The following is a 22,115-nucleotide window of genomic DNA, read 5'->3' as shown; positions in this document are numbered from 1 at the left end:
TGTAACCAAACCAATATCTGAATACATCGCATGATTGTTGATGGTTGTCGAGAGGATAGGGCAGTATCACCAAGCTCTCTTATCTTGTCTAATGTAGGCTAAACGCAGTTTTGGGACGAGCACGCTCGGTAAGTAGCACGATTATGTCTAATTTTGTACCATATCAAACCAGCATGTTATGTTAGTTTGTAAGTATATGCTAGCGTGCTGTATCACAGTGTTGCAACATTATTGCATCTATCATATCATTTATTATGGGGGTGTGGGACCAGGGTTGAATTCTCGCTGCACAGACTGTGATAATATTTATCAAGCCAATGTTGCTGACACAATTATTATAAGGCAGACAGAGGACAGATGAGGGAGAGGAAAGGGGCATGGACTCATCACAAAAAAAATATTGTTTCATCATAGAGAATTGTGATCACTGACAGACATGTAATAGTTTAATGGTTAAATTGGTTAATTTCGTTGTGCAATAATATGTATTATTGGCAGATGTTCTGTGAAATAGGCTATATGAATGACAACAACAACAATGGCACGTGTCATGTCATTACCTACGTTATGTGTGCACTGTGCATAATGCCTACAAGCTGCCATAGTTCACACGACGCATCAAAGCCATTCGCAAAATATACTAGTGGGTAATGTTGTCATGACAGTGACAAGGTGAACGCGGGTAGATCACACAGCGAGTGCAGTACTGGACATCCCTCCCCTCCCCTCCGCTCCGCTCCGCTCTAGATCAGCCAGCCAGTGTAGCAGCGACCATGGTACACAATGTAAGACCCACGGACCAAGAGCCTGATACAGCCAGATATAACTGTGAAGAGAAGGGCAGAGAAAGAGAGTGTGTTTGTGTGTCACAACATTAGCTCTCTGAGATACATTGGTATCGAACATGTTAAGACACCTAGGAGGGAGGGGAGGGAGATACTGATAATCTATTATTGAGAAGATAATTGTATTGGATTCATCGTTTGTGTACCATGTCTCCTAAAGGTCTGAACCAAGAGTTTGATATCACATCATTTCTTACATGAATATGTCACTTTGATTTGTCTTGCCTTCCAGGTCTCCTACTTGGTCATTTTGTAAATATATTTTATTTTCTGGAACTACTACATGTGCCCATCTCATTGATATCAAATTATTAGAGATGCACAAATGGTTTTTGCACCCACCAGCATCATGTGCATAATGATCATGTGAGGTGAAATGTGTATATTTTGGGATGTGAGCACTCAGTTTGTTTGTTTGACCTGACAAAGATCAGTTCGGATCGAAAACGTTGTCAATATAGCTGTGAATTGGGAGCTTTAACAGCGTGCAGGCCTTGTTCTTTACTAATATTCTTTATTAGCCCAGCACCTATGTTTTTAAGGATGTGCATATGACCACAAACTTTTCTGTGTGTGCGTGTGTGTCTCATCAGCTTGTATGGAGTAGTGGTACCACTTAGTATACTGCAATACTATCTCAACCTATCACTATCATGTACGCTGCATGACCAAAAGTATGTGCACACCTGTTTGTCGAATATCTCATCCAAAATCATGGGCATTAATATGGAGCTGGTCCCCCCGCCCCCCAGATTCGTCCGTCGGACTGCCAGATGGTGAAGCGTGATTCATCACTCCAGAGAACGCGTTTCCACTGCTCCAGAGTCCAATGGCGGCGAGCTTTACACCACTCCAGCCGACGCTTGGCATTGCGCATGGTGATCTTCGGCTTGTGTGCGGCTGCTCGTCCAAGGAAACCCATTTCATGAAGCTCCCGACGAACAGTTCTTGTGGTGACGTTGCTTCCAGAGGCAGTTTGGAACTCGGTAGTGAGTGTTGCAACCGAGGACAGACAATTTTTACGCGCTTTGTACGTCAGCACTCAGCGGTCCCGTTCTGTCAGCTTGTATGGCCTACCACTTTGCGGCTGAGCCGTTGTTGCTCCTAGACGTTTCCACTTCACAATAACAGCACTTACAGTTGACCGGGGCAGCTCTAGCAGGGCAGAAATCTATTTGTCTATGGATATTGCATGGCTGTGTGCTCGATTTTATACACCTGTCAGCAACGGGTGTGGCTGAAATAGCCAAATCCACTCATTTGAAGGGGTGTCCACATACTTTTGTATATACAGTATAGCGTGTAATGGGATGCTCTGTCAGCAGTGTTGTCACAGAGCTGCTAATGTACATGTAGTTATGGCTGATAACAGTGACAGTCAGATGGTGATAGTTGGATATGAGAGGGCCATTACAGTGATTTAACCCACTGCTCGTTGAGTGCTTACGATCACAATGATGACAGTGACAAGTCTATCCATCACTCTGACATCCGCAATAGCTGTAGACCTGCTGCTTAACGGTAGACTGAGTGAAATGACTTTGCCATGAGCAGCACCGGATATACAGTCACACACAGTATCTGTGCATGTGCAGGGGTTCGCTTCACACTGTTCACAGCGTGGTAACCAGGGCTCCAAAACAGCTGAGAAGTTGAGCCTCGCGCGTCAACGCTCAATTACAGTAGTTGTTGCGGAAATTGACCCACTATGCTGTTTACTTCCTGCATCTACAGTGAGGGAAAAAAGTATTTGATCCCCTGCTGATTTTGTACGTTTGCCCACTGACAAAGAAATGATCAGTCTATAATTTTAATGGTAGGTTTATTTGAACAGTGAGAGACAGAATAACAACAACAAAATCCAGAAAAACGCATGTCAAAAATGTTATAAATGGATTTGCATTTTAATGAGGGAATAAGTATTTGACCCCCTCTCAATCAGAAAGATTTCTGGCTCCCAGGTGTCTTTTATACAGGTAACGAGCTGAGATTAGGAGCACACTCTTAAAGGGAGTGCTCCTAATCTCAGTTTGTTACCTGTATAAAAGACACCTGTCCACAGAAGCAATCAATCAATCAGATTCCAAACTCTCCACCATGGCCAAGACCAAAGCGCTCTCCAAGGATGTCAGGGACAAGATTGTAGACCTACACAAGGCTGGAATGGGCTACAAGACCATCACCAAGCAGCTTGGTGAGAAGGTGACAACAGTTGGTGCGATTATTCGCAAATGGAAGAAACACAAAATAACTGTCAATCTCCCTCGGCCTGGGGCTCCATGCAAGATTTCACCTCGTGGAGTTGCAATGATCATGAGAACGGTGAGGAATCAGCCCAGAACTACACGGGAGGATCTTGTCAATGATCTCAAGGCAGCTGGGACCATAGTCACCAAGAAAACAATTGGTAACACACTACGCCGTGAAGGACTGAAATCCTGCTGCGCCCGCAAGGTCCCCCTGCTCAAGAAAGCACATATACAGGCCCGTCTGAAGTTTGCCAATGAACATCTGAATGATTCAGAGGAGAACTGGGTGAAAGTGTTGTGGTCAGATGAGACCAAAATCGAGCTCTTTGGCATCAACTCAATTCGCCGTGTTTGGAGGAGGAGGAATGCTGCCTATGACCCCAAGAACACCATCCCCACCGTCAAACATGGAGGTGGAAACATTATGCTTTGGGGGTGTTTTTCTGCTAAGGGGACAGGACAACTTCATCGCATCAAAGGGACGATGGACGGCGCCATGTACCGTCAAATCTTGGGTGGGTACCTCCTTCCCTCAGGGCATTGAAAATGGGTCGTGGATGGGTATTCCAGCATGACAACGACCCAAAACACACGGCCAAGGCAACAAAGGAGTGGCTCAAGAAGAAGCACATTAAGGTCCTGGAGTGGCCTAGCCAGTCGCCAGACCTTAATCCCATAGAAAATCTATGGAGGTAGCTGAAGGTTCGAGTTGCCAAACGTCAGGCTCCTGAGATGTGTGCAAACCTGGTGGCCAACTACAAGAAATGTCTGACCTCTGTGATTGCCAACAAGGGTTTTGCCACCAAGTACTAAGTCATGTTTTGCAGAGGGGTCAAATACTTATTTCCCTCATTAAAATGCAAATCAATTTATAACATTTTTGACATGCGTTTTTCTGGATTTTGTTGTTGTTATTCTGTCTCTCACTGTTCAAATAAACCTACCATTAAAATTATAGACTGATCTGGTCTTTGTCAGTGAGCAAACGTACAAAATCAGCAGGGGATCAAATACTTTTTTCCCTCACTGTACGTCATATCGCTGAGTCTACCTTTAATGTTGAGATACCGTCGACTGCTGGTTAGTTAGCACAACAGACACTTCCCTGGAGCAGACAGACAGGCTGTTTATAGGACTGAGGGTCATAACATTAATATTTAGTCATAGTGAATAATACGATTAGCTTTTTTGTCTATCCAGTATGTATTGGCCACACCCCTTTCCTCAGTTTATCTACATGTAGGCTATGCGTGGGCCTGCTTGTTGACTCATGGCACTTGTACTTGTGTTATCTAAATGCATAATGTAGCCTATTCCATAAATCTATATTCTGAGAATTAAAGGTATTTCAACCTGTCACTCAATTTAGCCAACTTGACATTGTATTGACAAACAGGGCTGTACTGTACTATACTGTACTGTACTCTAGCTCACCATGTCTCCTTAGTTTTCATGTCACTGTGACCTCCACATATGTATACTCTCTCTCTCGTTCTATTTCTGGGTTCTCTCTGTCCTTATATCTGGGTCAGGCCACAGTAGTGGTCACTGTAGAGGTGACCAGTAGTCAGAGAGATACTGAGCTCTACATGCTAACATGGTCTGACTGGAAGCCTCTTCAGAGGACAAGGACAAGGCACTGTTGAGAGACAGATGAGTTGTTTCATAAGAGGCTCTCCATAGAGAGTAAAGAATGTACAACAGGGTGTGTTTTATTAGGAAATGGAAGAGAGAGAGAGAGATACAGGAGATGGTGTTTGTCTTGGCGTATATTGGTCAGCACATAGAGTCTACAGAGCAAGTGTGTATGTGGGAGAGAGAGGGAGACAGACAGAGAGTAAAGTATAGCTGTTCAGGGGAACGTTATTGCTGAGTGTGATACTTGCCTTAGCGTCACATTAAAAGTCCATTTACAATGGGGTAAATGAAAAGCCTACTTGACTTAGAGGAAACCAGAGGAGGGGGAGGAATTCACTAGTTTCCAAAAATACGCTTTGCCCGTTCCTACGGATTTGTGTTACACCACTACTGAGAGGGGAGGAGGGGAATGTTCTGGAGGACGTGAATGGAGGGATTGAGGTTGAAGAGGAGAAAAAGACGGGAGAGAAGAGGGGGAGGAAATATGGTTTTGATTAACATGGATACGGTGCCTGGTGCTGGGTTGACCATTTTACTGTGTGGTCTGTTCTGAGAGAGAGAGAGGACGAAAAGAGAGTTGAAGTATGCAAAGGGTTGCTGACAGACATGAAACAGAGAAGGTTGGAGAGAAAATAGAGAAAAGAAAGAGGTGGACTACAGTAGAGGGGAGGGAGGGGGGAGGGAAAGGTAGAGGGATTGTGGGGTGGAGAGAAATCAAAGTTGGTATCGAGCATGAGCCCTTAGATCTGTGATCACTTCATGAATGAAAGAAAGAAAGATGGAGTGAGGAATGGAGGGAAGGAAGCAAGGAAGGAATTATACATTTTTAAAGAATTTTGAACAGGGCCCCTGTTTTCCAGTAAGTGTGGGCATTCTTGGAAAGGGCTGCTCTGCTGAGTGTGATTGGTCCCCTGGGGTTCCGTTCAGTGAGGTCATCAGTGAGGTCATCATCTGAATCATCTCCTGAGTTACTTTACTGCCATCTGCTTCTCACACACACACAAACACACACACACACATACATATACACACGCGGCTTCGGAAATTGTATTGCAGAATTTTCTTCAGGACTTTGGACGGAGAGAGCGGGGGAAAGAGAGGGAGGGGTTTAGTATAGTGTTGGCTGCCAAGCTGCGTGATGCTGTGGTCAGCTGCAGTGGAGAACAGGACATAGCCTACATGTAAGCTGACATTTAGCTGGTGTCTTTTGCCGTCTGTTGTAAGCATTATAGCATTATTATGGGCCCCGTGTAGCTCAGTTGGTAGAGCATGGCGCTTGCAACGCCAGGGTTGTGGGTTCGATTCCCACGGGGGGCCAGTATGAAAAAAATAAAATAAATGTATGCACTCACTCACTGTAAGTCGCTCTGGATAAGAGCGTCTGCTAAATGACTAAAATGTAAGTGTAAAGTGCCATAGAGGTAGTATAGTTTCTGTGTTTTCACTTTCTTGTAAAGTGCCTTACATTTGGATTGTCATTCTGTTGTTTTTCAGTAAAGCTGATAGGAGACTTTTTGTCTGTCGTTGTTGTAAAGTACCTTACATTTGGATTGGCATTCTGTTGTTTTTCAGTAAAGCTGACAGGGACTTCTCCTCTGTCGTTGTTGTATTGCTGCTACTGTCTGATGTCAGTGAAATGACTAATCTCTCTCTCTCTGTTTCTCTCTTTCACTCCATCCTTCTCAGCTCAAGCCTGACTGACAGACAGATAGGGACAGAGCGCTGGACAGTTGGGTCAAGAAAGCTTTTTGACATTTCATCTCTGGACAATACCTGTTCCCTCCCACCCTGGGTGCTGCACCCCCCACCCCTCCCCCCTCACATCTCTGATGGACCAGAGAGCGAAGGGGGGACCATCTCTACCTCCACCATCCAAACCGCCTCTCCTCCCCCCTGCCCCGCCACAGCAGTACCCAGAGAAAGGGGTAGGCAGTGGGAAGCGGAAGAGGAGAGAGAAGGAAGGAGGAGGTGGTGCAGTACTGGAGGTGTTCATTGAGGGGTGCTGTGGCGCTGCAGGGCAGAGACAGCTCCCATTTCCAGGAAGAGAGAGGAGCTGCACTGAGGGCAATGTGAGGCTGAGGATTGGAGTCCAAACGGCCAAACGCATCAAGAAACCCCCCAGGACCCTGGAGGGCTACGAGTATAAACCCACCATCAGGACCTACCAGAGGCCTGGGAGGGGGGCAGTGGGGAGGGGGGATCAGGAGGGAGGGGTGAGTGGGCAGGGGAACAGCCCTCAGGAGGAGGGGGACGGAGAGCAGAACCAGGGGTCGGACCCCAACACCACCCAGACCAGGAAGATACACTCCTCCTCGCCTCCGCCTTCATCACCACCATCATCATCATCAACAGCCCCTACAACCACCACTCCCAGCCCAGCCAACCCTCAGACTGTGCTAGCCAAACAGGTAAGAAGAGAACCACTACTACCTCACTGAATACCTGACTTGTTAACCGCTTACTACTAATTTATTACATTGACTAGTACTTCAGGTCTGTTTTATTTGTACACTGGGTCCCCTACAAACCTCTCCGGTGTGGAGAAGGAAAAGTCATGGATATTATAGTATTCACATTTGACACAATTGTATATTATTACACGTTTATCTAGGCCTATGCATGATATGCATTAGTGTACAATTAATGTACAGTATGTGTGTTTCCTATTCATTCCCCACAAGGCGTGTTATCCTGTCCCGAACACTCAGCGCTGTTCCTAATGGTTTATAATAATAAGGTGAAGTGAGTGATGGTCTGGATAGAGAAACTTAAACAGCAGCAGCAGTAGTGTAGTGGTGCATTAGAATATAGAGAACAGGACTATTAATAGTCACACAGCACAGCAACTATTAGCAGCTGATCCAGACATTGGTCCATCAGCTCTTATGACAATCACCTACCCCAGAGAGTAGATTATTGCTTTAGCTGCAAATACACCAGTCAGGCTGCAGCAACGCAGCTCACAAATGACAGGACAAGCATGAAATGTCAAGCCTCCTCATCTCTATTAGTGGGCATTTATAGCTACCAATAGCACAGCTGCCTTTCTCTGTCTTTCTCGATCGCTCTCGCTCTCTAATTCTCTCTCCTCTGTCTTCTTCTCTCTGTCTATTTTTACCTCCCCTCTTTTCTCTACCTGCTCTCATTTATCTTTCTCTCCACCTCTCTCTCTCTCTTTTTTGATAGCTCAGTTTCTCCTCATGGTGTGTCAACCTCATTTCAGTCTCCATCACCTCAGCTTCTCTCCTCCCCTTTGTCCTAATTTCTCTCTCGCACTCGCTCTCTCGCTCTCTTCCTCTTCCTCTCTCTCGCTCTCTCTTCCTCTCGCTCGCTCTCTCTCGCTCTCTCTTCCTCTTCCTCTCGCTCTCTCTTCCTCTCTCTTCCTCTCTCTCTCTCTCTCTCTCTTCCTCTCCTCTCCTCTCCTCTCTCTCTCTCTCTCTCTCTCTCGCTCTGTTTTTATGTCATTGTGTCCTTTAGCTTTCTTTCAACAGGCTTGCACCAGCACCCCACCCTTGCTGTTTCTCTCTCTCCCGTTTGCTCTCCTTTTCCCTCCCTCTTTCCTCTCCCTGTCCTCTCTCTGACCCACTAATGCTAATGAACTATGCAGCTCTGAAATACATTACATTTACATACAGTTGAAGTCGGAAGTTTACATACACCTTAGCCAAATACATTTAAACTCAGTTTTTCACAATTCCTGACATTTAATCTGAGTAAGAATTCACTGTCTTAGGTAAATTAGGATCACCACTTTATTTTAAGAATGTGAAATGTCACAATAATAGTAGAGAGAATTATTTATTTCAGCTTTTATTTATTTCATCACATTCCCAGTGGGTCAGAAGTTTATATATACTCAATTAGTATTTGGTAGCATTGCCTTTAAATTGTTTAACTTGGGTCAAACGTTTCGGGTAGCCTTCCACAAGCTTCCCACAATAAGTTGGGTGAATTTTGGCCCATTCCTCCTGACAGAGCTGGTGTAACTGAGTCAGGTTTGTAGGCCTCCTTGCTCGCACACACTTTTTCAGTTCTGCCCACAAATGTTCTATAGGATTGAAGTCATGGCTTTGTGATGGCCACTCCAATACCTTGACTTTGTTGTCCTTAAGCCATTTTGCCACAACTTTGGAAGTATGCTTGGGGTCATTGTCCATTTGGAAGACCCATTTGCGACCAAGCTTTAACTTCCTGACTGATGTGTTGAGATGTTGCTTCAATATATCCACATAATTTTCCTTCCTCATGATGCCATCTATTTTGTGAAGTGCACCAGTCCCTCCTGCAGCAAAGCAACCCCACAGCATGATGCTGCTACCCCCGTGCTTCACGGTTGGGATGGTGGTCTTCGGCTTGCAAGCAACACCCTTTTTCCTCCAAACATAACGATGGTCATTATGGCCAAACAGTTTTATTTTTGTTTCATCAGACCAAAGGACATTTTCCAAAAAGTACGATCTTTGTCCCCATGTGCAGTTGCAAACCGTAGTCTGGCTTTTTTATGGCGGTTTTGGAGCAGTGGCTTCTTCCTTGCTGAGCGGCCTTTCAGGTTATGTCGATATAGGACTAGTTTTACTGTGGATATAGATATTTTTGTACCTGTTTCCTCCAGCATCTTCACAAGGTCCTTTGCTGTTGTTCTGGGATTGATTTGCACTTTTTATACCAAAGTACGTTCATCTCTAGGAGACAGAACGTGTCTCCTTCCTGAGCGGTATGACGGCTGCATGGTTCCATGGTGTTTATACTTGCGTACTATTGTTTGTACAGATGAACGTGGTATCTTCAGGCATTTGGAAATTGCTCCCAAGGATGAACCAGACTTGTGGAGGTCTACAATTTTGGCTGATTTCTTTTGATTTTCCCATGATGTCAAGCAAAGAGGCACTGAGTTTGAAGGTAGGCCTTGGAATACATCCACAGGTACACCTCCAATTGACTCAAATTATGTCAATTAGCCTATCAGAAGCTTCTAAAGCCATGAAATCGTTTTCTGGAATTTTTCAAGCTGTTTAAAGGCACAGTCAACTTAGTGTATGTAAACTTCTGACCCACTGGAATTGTGATACAGTGAATTATAAGTGAAATAATCTGTCTGTAAACAATTGTTTGAAAAATTATTTGTGTCATGCACAAAGTAGATGTCCTAACCGACTTGCCAAAACTATAGTTTGTTAACAAGAAATTTGTGGAGTGGTTGAAATAACGAGTTTTAATGACTCCAACCTAAGTGTATGTAAACTTCCGACTTCAACTGTACCTCTACTTCCTTGTCAACAAGGGCACTATGCTGTAAATGATTAGAAAATAGCAATGGGCTAGTACATTAACAGAACTATCATAGGTCTAACCGGGCTTCTTTTGGAGATATAAAAATCTTTACCTGTAAATTACCTAGATCTTTTGTGATAGATGACATAATAAATGACCAATCTGATCTGACAACAATGTGTTTATAACCATGTTTTCATCCCAGCAGGTCCCTGTGAACCTGACCCATAAGAAGTCAGACACCCTACCAGAGAAACCAAGGCACCCTGACCCACCTGCTCAAATGGATCAGGCAACCCCCTCTGACCCCACAGCTTCATCCCCCCATTCCCCCCCTCCCTCATCACCCCGTTCCCCCTCGGTGAAGGACCCTAGCAGTGAGGCAGGTGTTAATGGTGAGGGAGGTATGCTGAATGGGGGAGTACCTACAGTCACCTGCCATCCTACCAGACTCACAAATATCAAAGGTCGCAAACATAACTGTTCTTCCTCAGCCGCCCCCACTAACGTGAACTCAACAACAAGACCTCCAGCCTCCAGCCCCCATCGGGCTGACCTTGCAGCCCAGGACAGGACTACAGGCTTCAGCTGCCCTCCTACACCGCCCCCATCCACACCCCTACTTCCAGACCAGAGAGGAGCCCCAGTGGCTGATGGGAGACTGAGTCCTGCTGCCTCCCTCACCAGCCTGAGCAGGAGACCATTACCACAGTCCTCCATGGGAAATGAGAGAGGGAGAGAGGAGAAAGCAAAGAAAAAGAAAGAGAAAGATGAGAAAGCGAGGGGTGAGAAAGGGAAGGGCAAGAGAGGGGAGAAGGGGAGAGGGAAGGAAGACAGGGGGAGGAATGAGAGTCCAAAGATGGACAGAGATGAGAAAGCAAGGGATGAGAGAGGGAAGGAGGGAACTGGGATGGATGAGAGAGGGACGGATATGACTGGGAAGGAGGAGAGAAAGGGGGAAGAGGACAAGGAAAGCGAGAAGCCCAGAGACTTGAGGATGAATAAATTGCCCTCTTCTACAAGGTGTCAGATATTGCCTGAGGTTCAGAGCAGGAAGACAGGTACACCCAGCCCAAACCCAGACCTGACCAGCAGAACAGGGGAATCAGATGATCCAGGTGGCCCCTCAAGACCCACCGTCTATCCCTCCAACCCCTCCTCTCCCCTCACCTCCCTCCCTCCTCCCTCTCTCTCTCTCCGCTTCTCCTCTCCTCCTACCTCCCCCCGAGAGCAGGACAGCCGTCCGCTGAAGAAGCGTAAGACCCGACGGCCAAGCTGGACCAGGCTGGTGAACCGGGCACAGAGACTGGCAGAGAACCCAGATGGCCCCCAAGATGCCCCCTTAGTTGCCCCACTGACCACCACTACCCCCCAGACACCCCCCACTACCCCCCAGACACCCCCAACTACCAACTCACCCAACCTTCGGTCAACTGAGTCATGCCTAGCCCCCTTCGTTCCTCTACCCCCCAGTCCGTCCTCCCTCTCCCCCTCTACCTCCACCCCTGTGAGACCCAGACCAGCAGGGCGACCCCCATCCCCCACCCAGACTTACCTGTTGACCTCTGATCCTAGCCCTTCACCTGGACCTGACCGTCCCGTATTTCAGGCCAGAAAAAGGGGTCGCCCCAAATCCCAAACCTCAAGCTTGGACGAACCTCCACCCAGACACTTGCCCAAACCTAACCGAGCTGAGGTGCTCCCTCATGGGCATGATGAGACTCTGGACCCCCATGTGCTCAACCCAGTGCTGGATCACAGTCTTACCCTCACCAATCCCTCTAGCCCCAACCCTACACCCAGGAAACAAGGTCGCCCCAAACGGCTGCCCCCCTCCCCCCTCCTCCCCAAACAGACTCTCCAGGACCAGAACAGGGATACACTGACCCCCTCTGGAAGTGAGGAGGGGGGTAAAGACTTCCCCTCTGAAAAGGGGAACAGGCAGCTGAGGATGAGGAGCATCATCGGAGAGATGAAGAGGAGGAAGAGGAGGCTACTCAGGGAGATGCTTTCTGGGTGTGGGGGGGTAGAGAGAACTCTTGTGGGGGTGCAGGAGGGGTGTGTGGGTCGGTCACAGCACCCTCCCTGTCCTCCTCCTTTGGGGGTAACCTAGGTCCCCAGATCAACGTGAGTAAGAAGGGGACCATCTATATGGGGAAGAGGAGAGGACGCAAACCCAAAGCTCCAGCTAACTCTAACCCTGCCTCTCAGTCCACACTGTTCACCAGTCTCTCTGGTCCCTCTCTCTTCTCCTCTCCACAGTCCCAGCCCCATCCTCCCCTCCCTCACCCATTCCCCTCCCCATCTCTCACCCACTCCAGTGGAGCCCAGAGCCCTTACAGTGATGGAGGCTTCACAGAACCAGCTCCCTCCCTCTTCCTCCCCCACACCTTCACCCTCCCCTCACCCTCCTCCTCCTGCGCATCGCCACGTCCTCTCTCCTCCTCATCCCTCTCACCCTCCCTAAAGAGGAGTTCTCCAGGTCAGGCACGACATCCCCTCTTCCACCATCCCTCCAGCAGACTCTCTTCTCCTCCTACTCACCCTCCTCACCCCCACCAGCCTGTCTCCCTCGCTCACCTGAAAGAGGCCACACCCTCACCTATCAGCGAATCACACAGCGAGGAGATGTTGCCTAGTGACAGTGTGATTGGAATGGACCACAACAGTATCTCAGAGCGGGGGGAGAGGAGGGGCCGTGGGAGAGGGGGGGTAACCATGGGAATGACCTCAGAGGTCACCAGGTCAGTGTTCCAGACAGGCTTGGGGATCAGCCTGAAGGGTCAGAGACAACTGTCTCCCTCCATGTTACCAGAACACCCCTCCCCTGTACCCACACCCCTCAGAGTGTCGGCCCCCTCCGCCTTCCCCAGACACACACACCCTGCTACCCCTCCTTCTGACTTAGTGGAACCCAGAGACAGACAGAGGCGGAGGGGGTACGAATGCCCCTATACCTGCCCCCCCTGCCCCTGCCTAGGGCACAACCAGCGCTCCCACCTGGACCTCTGCCCCTGCCTCGCACACAACACACTCAAAAGACAGAAACACAAACGCAAGAGGAAGTACCAGCACCTGCTCATGCACGACCCAGACTTCCTGTCTGAACTGGACGATCTTATTGGGCAGTTCAGCGAGGTCCGCATCGGGCGCCACCAGGATTGGGCCAGACTGGATCTCGATGAGAGTGGGGAGAAAAGACGCCACTCTTCCTCATTGTCATCGCATAATTTCCGCTCAAACATTTACAGAATTAACTTGAGTGGATACTACTCGCCTCACCCCCTGTCTTACCCCCCTCACCCCTCCTTCTCCCCCCTCCACCCCCACCCCCACCCCTGCCACGGCCTGCCATATGGCAGCAGAAAGCCCGAGCGGAGGTTGAGCTGTGGCTGTCCCAACAAGCCCTGTGAGTCCCTAGACCAGGGTGACTGTGGCCAGGGGCGGAGGTGTCCCTTACAGGGTAACACAGGGCACCTCCACCCCTCCTCTCTCAGTAACCCCCTGTCCTCCTCCACCACCTCTTCCACCACCCCCATGCCTCTGGGTTTTGGCTACTACAGAGGCTATCCTCTGACCATGGCCCATTACCCAAACCCCCACCTCCACCCCTCCTTTCCCCTGCCTCCCCCTAACCCCTACGCCCCCCACCACCCCCACCTCCACCCCCCTCACCTCCTCCTCAACCCAGCCAGGTTCCACAGGAGGAGGAGCAGGCAGCTGAGGGAGGCTGGGTTGGGTGGAGGGGGAGGTGAGGACGTGAGGGGTAGGGGTGAGGGAGAGAGGGCCGGGGTCCGTTCCTGTCCAGCAGGGTCCATCCCTGGTCGGTCCTGTGCCTGTGGGGGGAGTGAACACAAGCTCAGACACAAACATCGTCACAGACAGCGTGATCGTGAACGAAAGGAAGAAGAGGAGGAAGAGGAGGAGAGAGTGGCAGGGTCACAGCCAAGGTCAGAGTTCACCACAGGGTCCGGAGGAAGTAGAAAGACTGGAGGACAAGGGAGTGCTGGGTTGATGGAGTCTCCATGGCAACATAGGCACGGCAAATACCCCTCTACTTTCTCCTCTGCTTCTGCTAAACCAGCCTCTTCATCATCATCATCATCAGAGAGGCTCAAACACACACCCCTCACCTGTCTAGGCTCCTCTCACCTGTCCTCGTTTGGGGAGGCCTGGGGGGGTCGGCAGCACCCCTGGCTGAGGAGAGGGGGGCTGGGGGCAGGATTCAGACCCCCCGACCCCACCTGGGGCACTCTGACAGAGGGGCAGAGGATGGCCGCTGTGGGGAGGTCAGAGAGAGAGGCGGGGGAGAGCCACACACCCTGTCACAGCACCTTCACCCCTCAGACACACACCAATCTCTTCACCTCCTCTGCCACCAGTGGGAGGGGCATGAGGAGCGGAAGAGACAATTGGAGACCAGGGAGCCAAGACGGGTCACTGAGGAGGGAGGAGCCATCACAGACCGAGAGGAGAGGCACAGGTGAGAGAGAGAGACCCAGGACAGCAACACAATTAGACCCAACCAAATCATGAGAAAACAAAAAGATTATTACTTGACACATTGGAAAGAATTTACACAAAAAAATGAGCAAACTAGAATGCTATTTGGCCCTAAACAGAGAGTACACATTGGCAGAATACCTCACCACTGTGACTGGCCCAAAATTAAGGAAAGCTTTGACTATGTACAGACTCAGTGAGCATAGCCTTGCTATTGAGAAAGCCCGCCGAAGGCAGACCTGGCTCTCAAGAGAAGACAGGCTATGTGCACACTGCCCACAAAATGAGGTGGAAACTAAGCTGCACTTCCTAACTTCCTGCCAAATGTATGACCATATTAGAGACATATTTCCCTCAGATTACACAGACCCACAAATACTTTTGATAAACTCCCATATCTATTGGGTGAAATACCACAGTGGGCAATCACAGCAGCAAGATTTGTGACCTGTTACCACAAGAAAAGGGCAACCAGTGAAGAACAAACACCATTGTAAATACAACCTATATTTATGTTTATTTAGTTTCCCTTTGGTACTTTAACTATTGCACATCATTACAACACGGTATATAGATATAATATGACATTTGAAATGTCTTTATTCTTTTGGAACTTTTGTGAGTGTAATGTATACTGTTGAGAGAGAGAGAGAGAGACTGCATGAACAGTCATGCACACTCTCACATAATTTTCCCCTCATTTGTTAGTTCATTCTCACAGTCTGTTAATAGCCCTTCCAGTCTGATCTTACAAATGTTTCTGCTTGTGAAGTTGGCCACTTGCTGTGCTGTTTGAGCCCTGGGCTATGAAGCTATGAGCAGAACACAGTCATTAGTTAACCAACAGAGTCTCTATGTATAGCCTTGTCCATGTCTCACCTGCTGCATGCCTCGCTGCCTGCCTGCATGGTCAACATACTATAATGTACACTGGCTGGCTGGCTGGCCAACATACTGTACTGTACACTTGCTGGCAGGCTGGCTGGCTGGCCAACATACTGTACTGTAGGCTGGCTGGCTGGCCAACATACTGTACTGTACACTAGCTGGCTGGCTGGCCAACATACTGTACTGTACACAGGCTGGCAGGCTGGCTGGCTGGCCAACATATTGTACTGTACACTGGCTGGCTGGCTGGCTGGCTGGCCAACATACTGTACTGTACATTGCTTGGCAGCTGGCTGGCCAACATACTGTACTGCACACTGCTTGGCTGGCTAACATATTATACTGTACACTGCCTGGCTGGCTGGCTGGCCAACATACTGTAATGTACACTGCCTGGGTGGCTGGCTGGCCAACATACTGTACTGTACACTGATTGGCTGGCTGGCTAACATACTGTACACTGCCTGGCTGGCCAACATACTGTACTCTACACTGCTTGGCTGGCTGGCCAACATACTGTAATGTACACTGCTTGGCTGGCTAACATATTATACTGTACACTGCCTGGCTGGCCAACATACTGTACTGTACACTGCCTGGCTGGCTAACATATTATACTGTACACTGCCTGGCTGGCCAACATACTGTACTGTACACTGCCTGGCTGGCTAACATATTATACTGTACACTGCCTGGCTGGCTGGCTGGCTGGCTGGCCAACATACTGTAATGTACACTGCCTGGGTGGCAGGCTGGCCAACATACTGTACACTGCTTGACTGGCTGGCTAACATACTATACTGTACACTGCCTGGCTGGCTGGCCAACATACTGTACTCTACACTGCCTGGCTGGCTGGCTGGCCAACATACTGTACTGTACATGCTTGGCAACTGGCTGGCCAACATACTGTACTGTACACTGCTTGGCTGGCTAACATATTATACTGTACACAGCCTGGCTGGCTGGCTGGCTGGCCAACATACTGTAATGTACAATGCCTGGGTGGCTGGCTGGCCAACATACTGTACTGTACACTGCTTGGCTGGCTGGCTAACATACTATACTGTACACTGCCTGGCTGGCTGGCCAACACACATTTACATTTTACATTTTAGTCATTTAGCAGACGCTCTTATCCAGAGCGACTTACAGTTAGTGAGTGCATACATTTTTTTTTCTTTTCATACTGGCCCCCCGTGGGAATCGAACCCAAAACCCTGGCGTTGCAAACGCCATGCTCTACCAACTGAGCTACACAGGACTATACTGTACTCTACACTGCCTGGCTGGCTGGCTGGCCAACATACTGTAATGTACACTGCCTGACAGGCTGTCTGGCCAACATACTGTACTATACACTTGCTGGCAGGCTGGCTGGCCAACATATTGTACTGTCTGCTGGCTGGCAGGCTGGCTGGCCAACATACTGTACTGTACACTGGCTGGCAGGCAGGCTGGCTGGCCAACATACTGTACTGTACACTGGCTGGCTGGCTGGCTGGCCAACATACTGTACTGTACACTGGCTGGCAGGCTGGCTGGCCAACATATTGTACTGTACACTGCCTGGCTGGCTGTCTGGCCAACATACTGTAATGTACACTGCCTGACAGGCTGTCTGGCCAACATACTGTACTGTACACTTGCTGGAAGGCTGGCTGGCCAACATATTGTACTGTCTGCTGGCTGGCAGGCTGTCTGGCCAACATACTGTACTGTACACTGGCTGGCAGGCAGGCTGGCTGACCAACATACTGTACTGTACGCTGGCTGGCTGGCTGGCCAACATACTGTACTGTACACTGGCTGGCAGGCTGGCTGGCCAACATATTGTACTGTACACTGCCTGGCTGACTGGCCAACATACTATACTGTACACTGCCTGTCTGGCTGGCTGGCCAACATACTGTACTGTACACTGGCTAGCTGGCCAACATACTATACTCGTAACATACTATACTGTACACTGCCTGTCTGGCTGGCTGGCCAACATACTGTACTGTACACTGGCTGGCTGGCAGGCTGGCTGGCCAACATACTGTACTGTACACTGGCTGGCAGACAGGCTGGCTGGCCAACATACTGTACTGTACACTTCCTGGCTGGCTGTCTGGCCAACATACTGTACTGTACACTGGCTGGCTGGAAAAACCCTAGAAGGAAAGGCTGCTCAGTCAGTGTTAAAGTTGGGGAATTTAGGAAAGATGGGAAAAAAGGAGATACTTGGGGAGAAGTGATGGATAGAGGGATGCCGGGGGACCGATAGTGAGGGAGGACAGAGAGAGAGGTTGGAGGGAGGTAGAGAGTTTTGAAAGGGGAGGGAGGGAGGGATATGTTTGGCTGTGGCACATCATCTAACCAGACACATATGTGACTGAGCACACACACACACACACAGCCCACACATTGTTTCTAATATATTGTGTGTGTGTGTGTGTGTGTGTGTGTGTGTGTGTGTGTGTGTGTGTGTGTGTGTGTGTGTGTGTGTGTGTGTGTGTGTGTGTGTGCGTGTGCATACCAGAGGCGGCTTGTAGGAGGAGACATAGGCGGACGGGCTCTTTGTAATGGCTGGAATGTAATCAGTGGAATGGTACCAAACACATAAAATACATGGAAACAACGTGTTTGACTCTATTCCATTAATTCCATTCCAGCCATTACAATGAGCATGTCCTCCTAAAGCTCATCCCACCAGCCTCCTCTGGTGCATACCGTGTGTATGTGTGCTTGACTGCTTGTTGTGATTCCCAGAAAGGGAGTAGATGATTTGAGGGGAAAACCAGGCAGCAGTGCAGAGGAAGTGTAGAGTCACCCCATCCCTGTTCACTGTGACTCACAGGGACACACTGAGACAGACTGCTGCTGTTTCAATTACTGATACATATACACCTCTCCTCACTCTCCCTCTCTTTACTTCCCACTCATTCCCTTTCTCCTCCCTCTCTCTCCCACCTCTGTCTTATCTCTTTTCCCCATCTCTCTTCTCTGTCTCCCATCTCTCTCTCTCCCTGTCCTCGCTCCAATGACTGCTCTCTGGACTCAAGGCCCACACTATGACCTGAGCAGGAGGCAACTGAAGTGGCTGAGAACCGGTCAACGTTTTGGGGCTAAGAGAGGGCCTGGACGACCCAGGAAGAACCCTCTACCCTCCCCCATGGTCTCCCCCTTCCTCTCCCGTACAACCCCACCAAACCCTCCAACTGAGACACACGTCCAGAACAGAAACAGAGGAAGTAGAGGAGGAGGAGATACAGTGCAAGAGGTGATTGAAGCTGTGATTCGGCGCCAGAGGAGGAGAAGACGGAAGAGGAGGCGCATTGAGGAAGAGGAGAAAGAGGAGGGTGAGCATCCACCCTGTCTCCAAAGGTAAACCGTCAGAACTCACCCTTATCCCAACTGACCCAGCGGGTGCCCTCGCAGATGCTCGCAAAGTTTAACTCAACAACATTTCACTCCACAGCGATCAAAACGTTACTGAGAAAGTCTAGAAAATGCATGCTATTTTACATGCCCTGCAACTAGCTGCTAGATGTGCACTGAAGACTCAATACCTCACACAGACAAAGTATATTAACACATGGTTGACAGCACTGTGTGCTAAGCCAGTGCCCTTTCTCTCTCTCTCTCTCTCTCTCTCTCTCTCTCTCTCTCTCTCTCTCTCTCTCTCTCTCTCTCTCTCTTTCTTTCTTTCTTTCTTTCTTTCTTTCTTTCTTTCTTTCTTTCTTTCTTTCTTTCTTTCTTTGTCTCTATCTTTCTTTGTCTCTATCTTTCTATCTCTCGCTCTCTCTCTTTATTCATTCCTCTTAGTTCTGGTGAAGGTGAGCCAGTCACCCACACCCCCGCCATATGCATAGGCCAATCAGAGCTAAGTCAAGCTCCATCCCTAACACCGGCCAGCCAATCAGATAAGGGAGCTGACCAGCTGCCTAGGAAGAGGTTTCAGAGGGCGGGGCTCTACTCAGATGACTACAAAACTACAGAGTGAGTTATCATGCACCCGTTCACACAAACTAACTTCACTTTGAATTTATTTCACAAATGATGTGTCTTCTATTAATTTCATTGTGTAAATGTGTCTCTTCCCCAGTCCCTCCTCTCAGAGCCAGCTGAACAGAGAGAGACTGGAATATACACCAGGAGAACAAGACTACAGCCTCCTGCCTGCTCCCATACATGTCGGTGTGTGTGTGTGTGTGTGTGTGTGTGTGTGTGTGTGTGTGTGTGTGTGTGTGTGAGAGATTGTGTGTGTGTCAGGTTTTTAACACCCTCCCCCCTTCTCTCTCATAGGGAAGTACCTAAGAATGAGACGTATTGACTTTCAGTTGCCCTTTGATGTCCTGTGGCTCTTCAGGCACAACCAGGTAACACACACACATACACTATACACAATATACAAACACACACACACACAATAAACACACACACTTGAATGACCATGTCTCTGTGTGTTCCAGCTCCACAAAGAGCCTGATGTTCCTCTGACCAGAGAGATCTCATCCTGTGAGTACCCTAAAGTCAGAGCTGGCTTCTGTCTGTGCATACAGTGCATACCATACACAATGTTTATACTGTAGTGTGTACATCAATACTTGACTTCAACATGACTTACCACCCTACCTGGTTGGCGGGAGACATCCAAGTGTTGCAGTGACACGTTGAAGGTGTTCAGTCTGTGTGGAGGGGTCCGTACCTCACTATCTCTCGTTCTGTCTTTGTCTTCCTCCCAGGCCAACCAAAGGAGAAGAGCCTGTCCAGTCACCAGACAGGGGTGTCCCTCCCTCCCTCTCCCTTGGAGGAGGGTTCCAGTCCCAGTAAGAAGCTGTTTCCCCACCTGGACATGGAGCCTATGACCACCAGTGACAGGTAAAGACAGAAGAGAACCCACCATGTCAATACACATGGAGGAACAGACTAGTTGTTTATTTGCATTTATCAAAATAATAATAATGATCTTATTTATGTATTTGTTTGATTGTCAGGGTGTTCGTCCTGAAGCAGCACGTGTTCCTTTTGAGGAACTGGGAGAGGGTCAGTGACAGACAGATACGCCTGAGGAGGGGGAGAGAGGGGGAGCGAGAGAAAGAAGGAGAGAAGGATGGAGGAGGAGTTTCCAGCGATGTAGCTACTGGGGACAACAACAGCCACATCATGTCAGGTCCATGAAGCAAGTGTGTGTGTTAGTTTAAGTTTTTGTAGGTGTGTGTGTGCTCGCCCGCCTGTGTGTCATTGTGTTTTATTTGAAATGTGTTCATTGTCTTTCAGTAGTACTGTACTGAATGTATGTTTATATGGACATAAATGTGTGTGTTCATCTCAGTGCTCAGTTTAGCTATCTGTTTTACAGTATTTATTTAGCCATATCGTATTCAGCATTACACACACAGCAGTTTTCCGACCACAGAAATAACTGTCATCTCTTCACTGCCGTCCAAGAACATTCAGCTAGGTTCAGCTTTCCCCATAAACTATCAACCAAACTTTATTTCCATCAAACAGTCACCAGCCAAGAACAGACACACATAAGGGAATTTAAGGACATCTACTGTACACACACACACACAAAACCATCCATGGGCACTAAAGTTGTTTCCCCTCCCTGTAGGTCGACGAATGGTGGTGAAGAAGAAGGTTGTGTTGACTAGTGAGCCCCTTCGTGATCCCCAGTGCCCCCCTAACCCCCTCAGCACCACACCCCATGTGAGTACTCTACTCTGTACTGTAACTGTAAACATATTCACTCATTACAGTTTCTCCCATGAGGGCTGCCTTGAAGTGTAATGTATTCATACAGAGTGCTTTGTCTGTGTCACTAATTCTTATAACTAACTGCTGATGTCGCATTTACCACACCACAGCTCACTCAACCTCAGAACAGACGAGAGGAGAAAAAACAGGGGGAGGAGGAGGGCCAGAGGGAGGTGCGGAAGGAACGACTGAACAACATACTCCTGAAGCTGTGGCAGGCATGATTGGTGACAGAGAGGAAAAGGAAGGAAGGAGGAAATCTTCTTCCTCCAAGTAGCTCAGCTCAGTGTCTTTTTCTTCCTCCAAGTAGCTCAGCCTCTCTTCTTCCTCCAAGTAGCTCAGCTCAGTCGCTCTTCTTCCTCCAATTAGCTCAGCTCAGTCTCTCTTCTTCCACCAAGTAGCTCAGCTCAGTCTCTCTTTTTCCTTCAAGTAGCTCAGTTCAGCTAACTTTGCACTAGTGTTGGGGGGCGCTTCCCCTCGTTATAAGTTATAAAGATTCTTTTCGGCTTTGTTTCTGAGAGGAATGTGGGATGGGTGTTGTTGTTTGCTGTACCATTGAGAATGATTGACAGATGGTCAGCAGACCAGTGACAGTCTGATTTAATAGTCAGAGAGGGCGGAAGGGATGGATGGAGACCATAGTCCAGGGTTCTTCAATTCCGGTCCTGGAGGGCCGAAACACCAGTTTTTCATCCTCTCCTTCTAATCAGGGGCTAATTCAGACCTGGGACACCAGGTGAGTGCAATTAACTACCAGGTAGAAATAAAAAAAACAGAAGTGTTTCGGCCCTCCAGGACCGGAATTGAAGAACCCTGCCATAGTCTTAGGGCTGGATTCAATTCGTATCGCGGAAGATCCGCGTTATAGCTCGATTTAAATGTAAAGGAAATGTTCACGGTAAACGCTGCATGTCGGCTCAATCTAAAATTACCTTTTTCTCCCCAATTTTGTGATATCCAATTGCGATCTTGT

The 22,115-nt window shown here is 48.6% G+C and overlaps 1 protein-coding gene across 1 annotated transcript; it reads left to right on the top strand.

Moving 5' to 3' along the window:
* Positions 1-6,962: 6,962 nt before the first annotated feature.
* Positions 6,963-21,837, top strand: LOC121543176 (histone-lysine N-methyltransferase ASH1L). Its single transcript, XM_041852881.2, has 12 exons — positions 6,963-7,140; positions 10,209-12,029; positions 12,566-14,486; positions 18,442-18,763; positions 19,205-19,378; positions 19,485-19,576; positions 19,685-19,758; positions 19,852-19,897; positions 20,125-20,260; positions 20,377-20,552; positions 21,000-21,094; positions 21,253-21,837. The coding sequence occupies exons 2-12, from the start codon at positions 10,287-10,289 to the stop codon at positions 21,364-21,366; spliced, it is 4,893 nt and encodes a 1,630-aa protein (XP_041708815.2). The 5' UTR covers positions 6,963-7,140; positions 10,209-10,286; the 3' UTR covers positions 21,367-21,837.
* Positions 21,838-22,115: the final 278 nt, after the last annotated feature.

Source organism: Coregonus clupeaformis, unplaced genomic scaffold, assembly GCF_020615455.1.
Source record: "Coregonus clupeaformis isolate EN_2021a unplaced genomic scaffold, ASM2061545v1 scaf0776, whole genome shotgun sequence".
Lineage (NCBI taxonomy): Eukaryota > Metazoa > Chordata > Actinopteri > Salmoniformes > Salmonidae > Coregonus > Coregonus clupeaformis.
Note: the sequence above shows the minus strand (reverse complement) of the source record. Positions and strands in the feature narration are given on the sequence as shown.

Excerpts from the sequence above, each read along its gene's own strand:
- LOC121543176 (XM_041852881.2), top strand. The coding sequence starts at position 10,287 with ATGGATCAGGCAACCCCCTCTGACCCCACAGCTTCATCCCCCCATTCC. Across the intron at positions 12,030-12,565 it reads TGCTTTCTGGGTGTGGGGGG|CCTGTCTCCCTCGCTCACCT; the intron begins GTAGAGAGAACT and ends CACCCCCACCAG. Across the intron at positions 20,553-20,999 it reads CAACAGCCACATCATGTCAG|GTCGACGAATGGTGGTGAAG; the intron begins GTCCATGAAGCA and ends CCCTCCCTGTAG.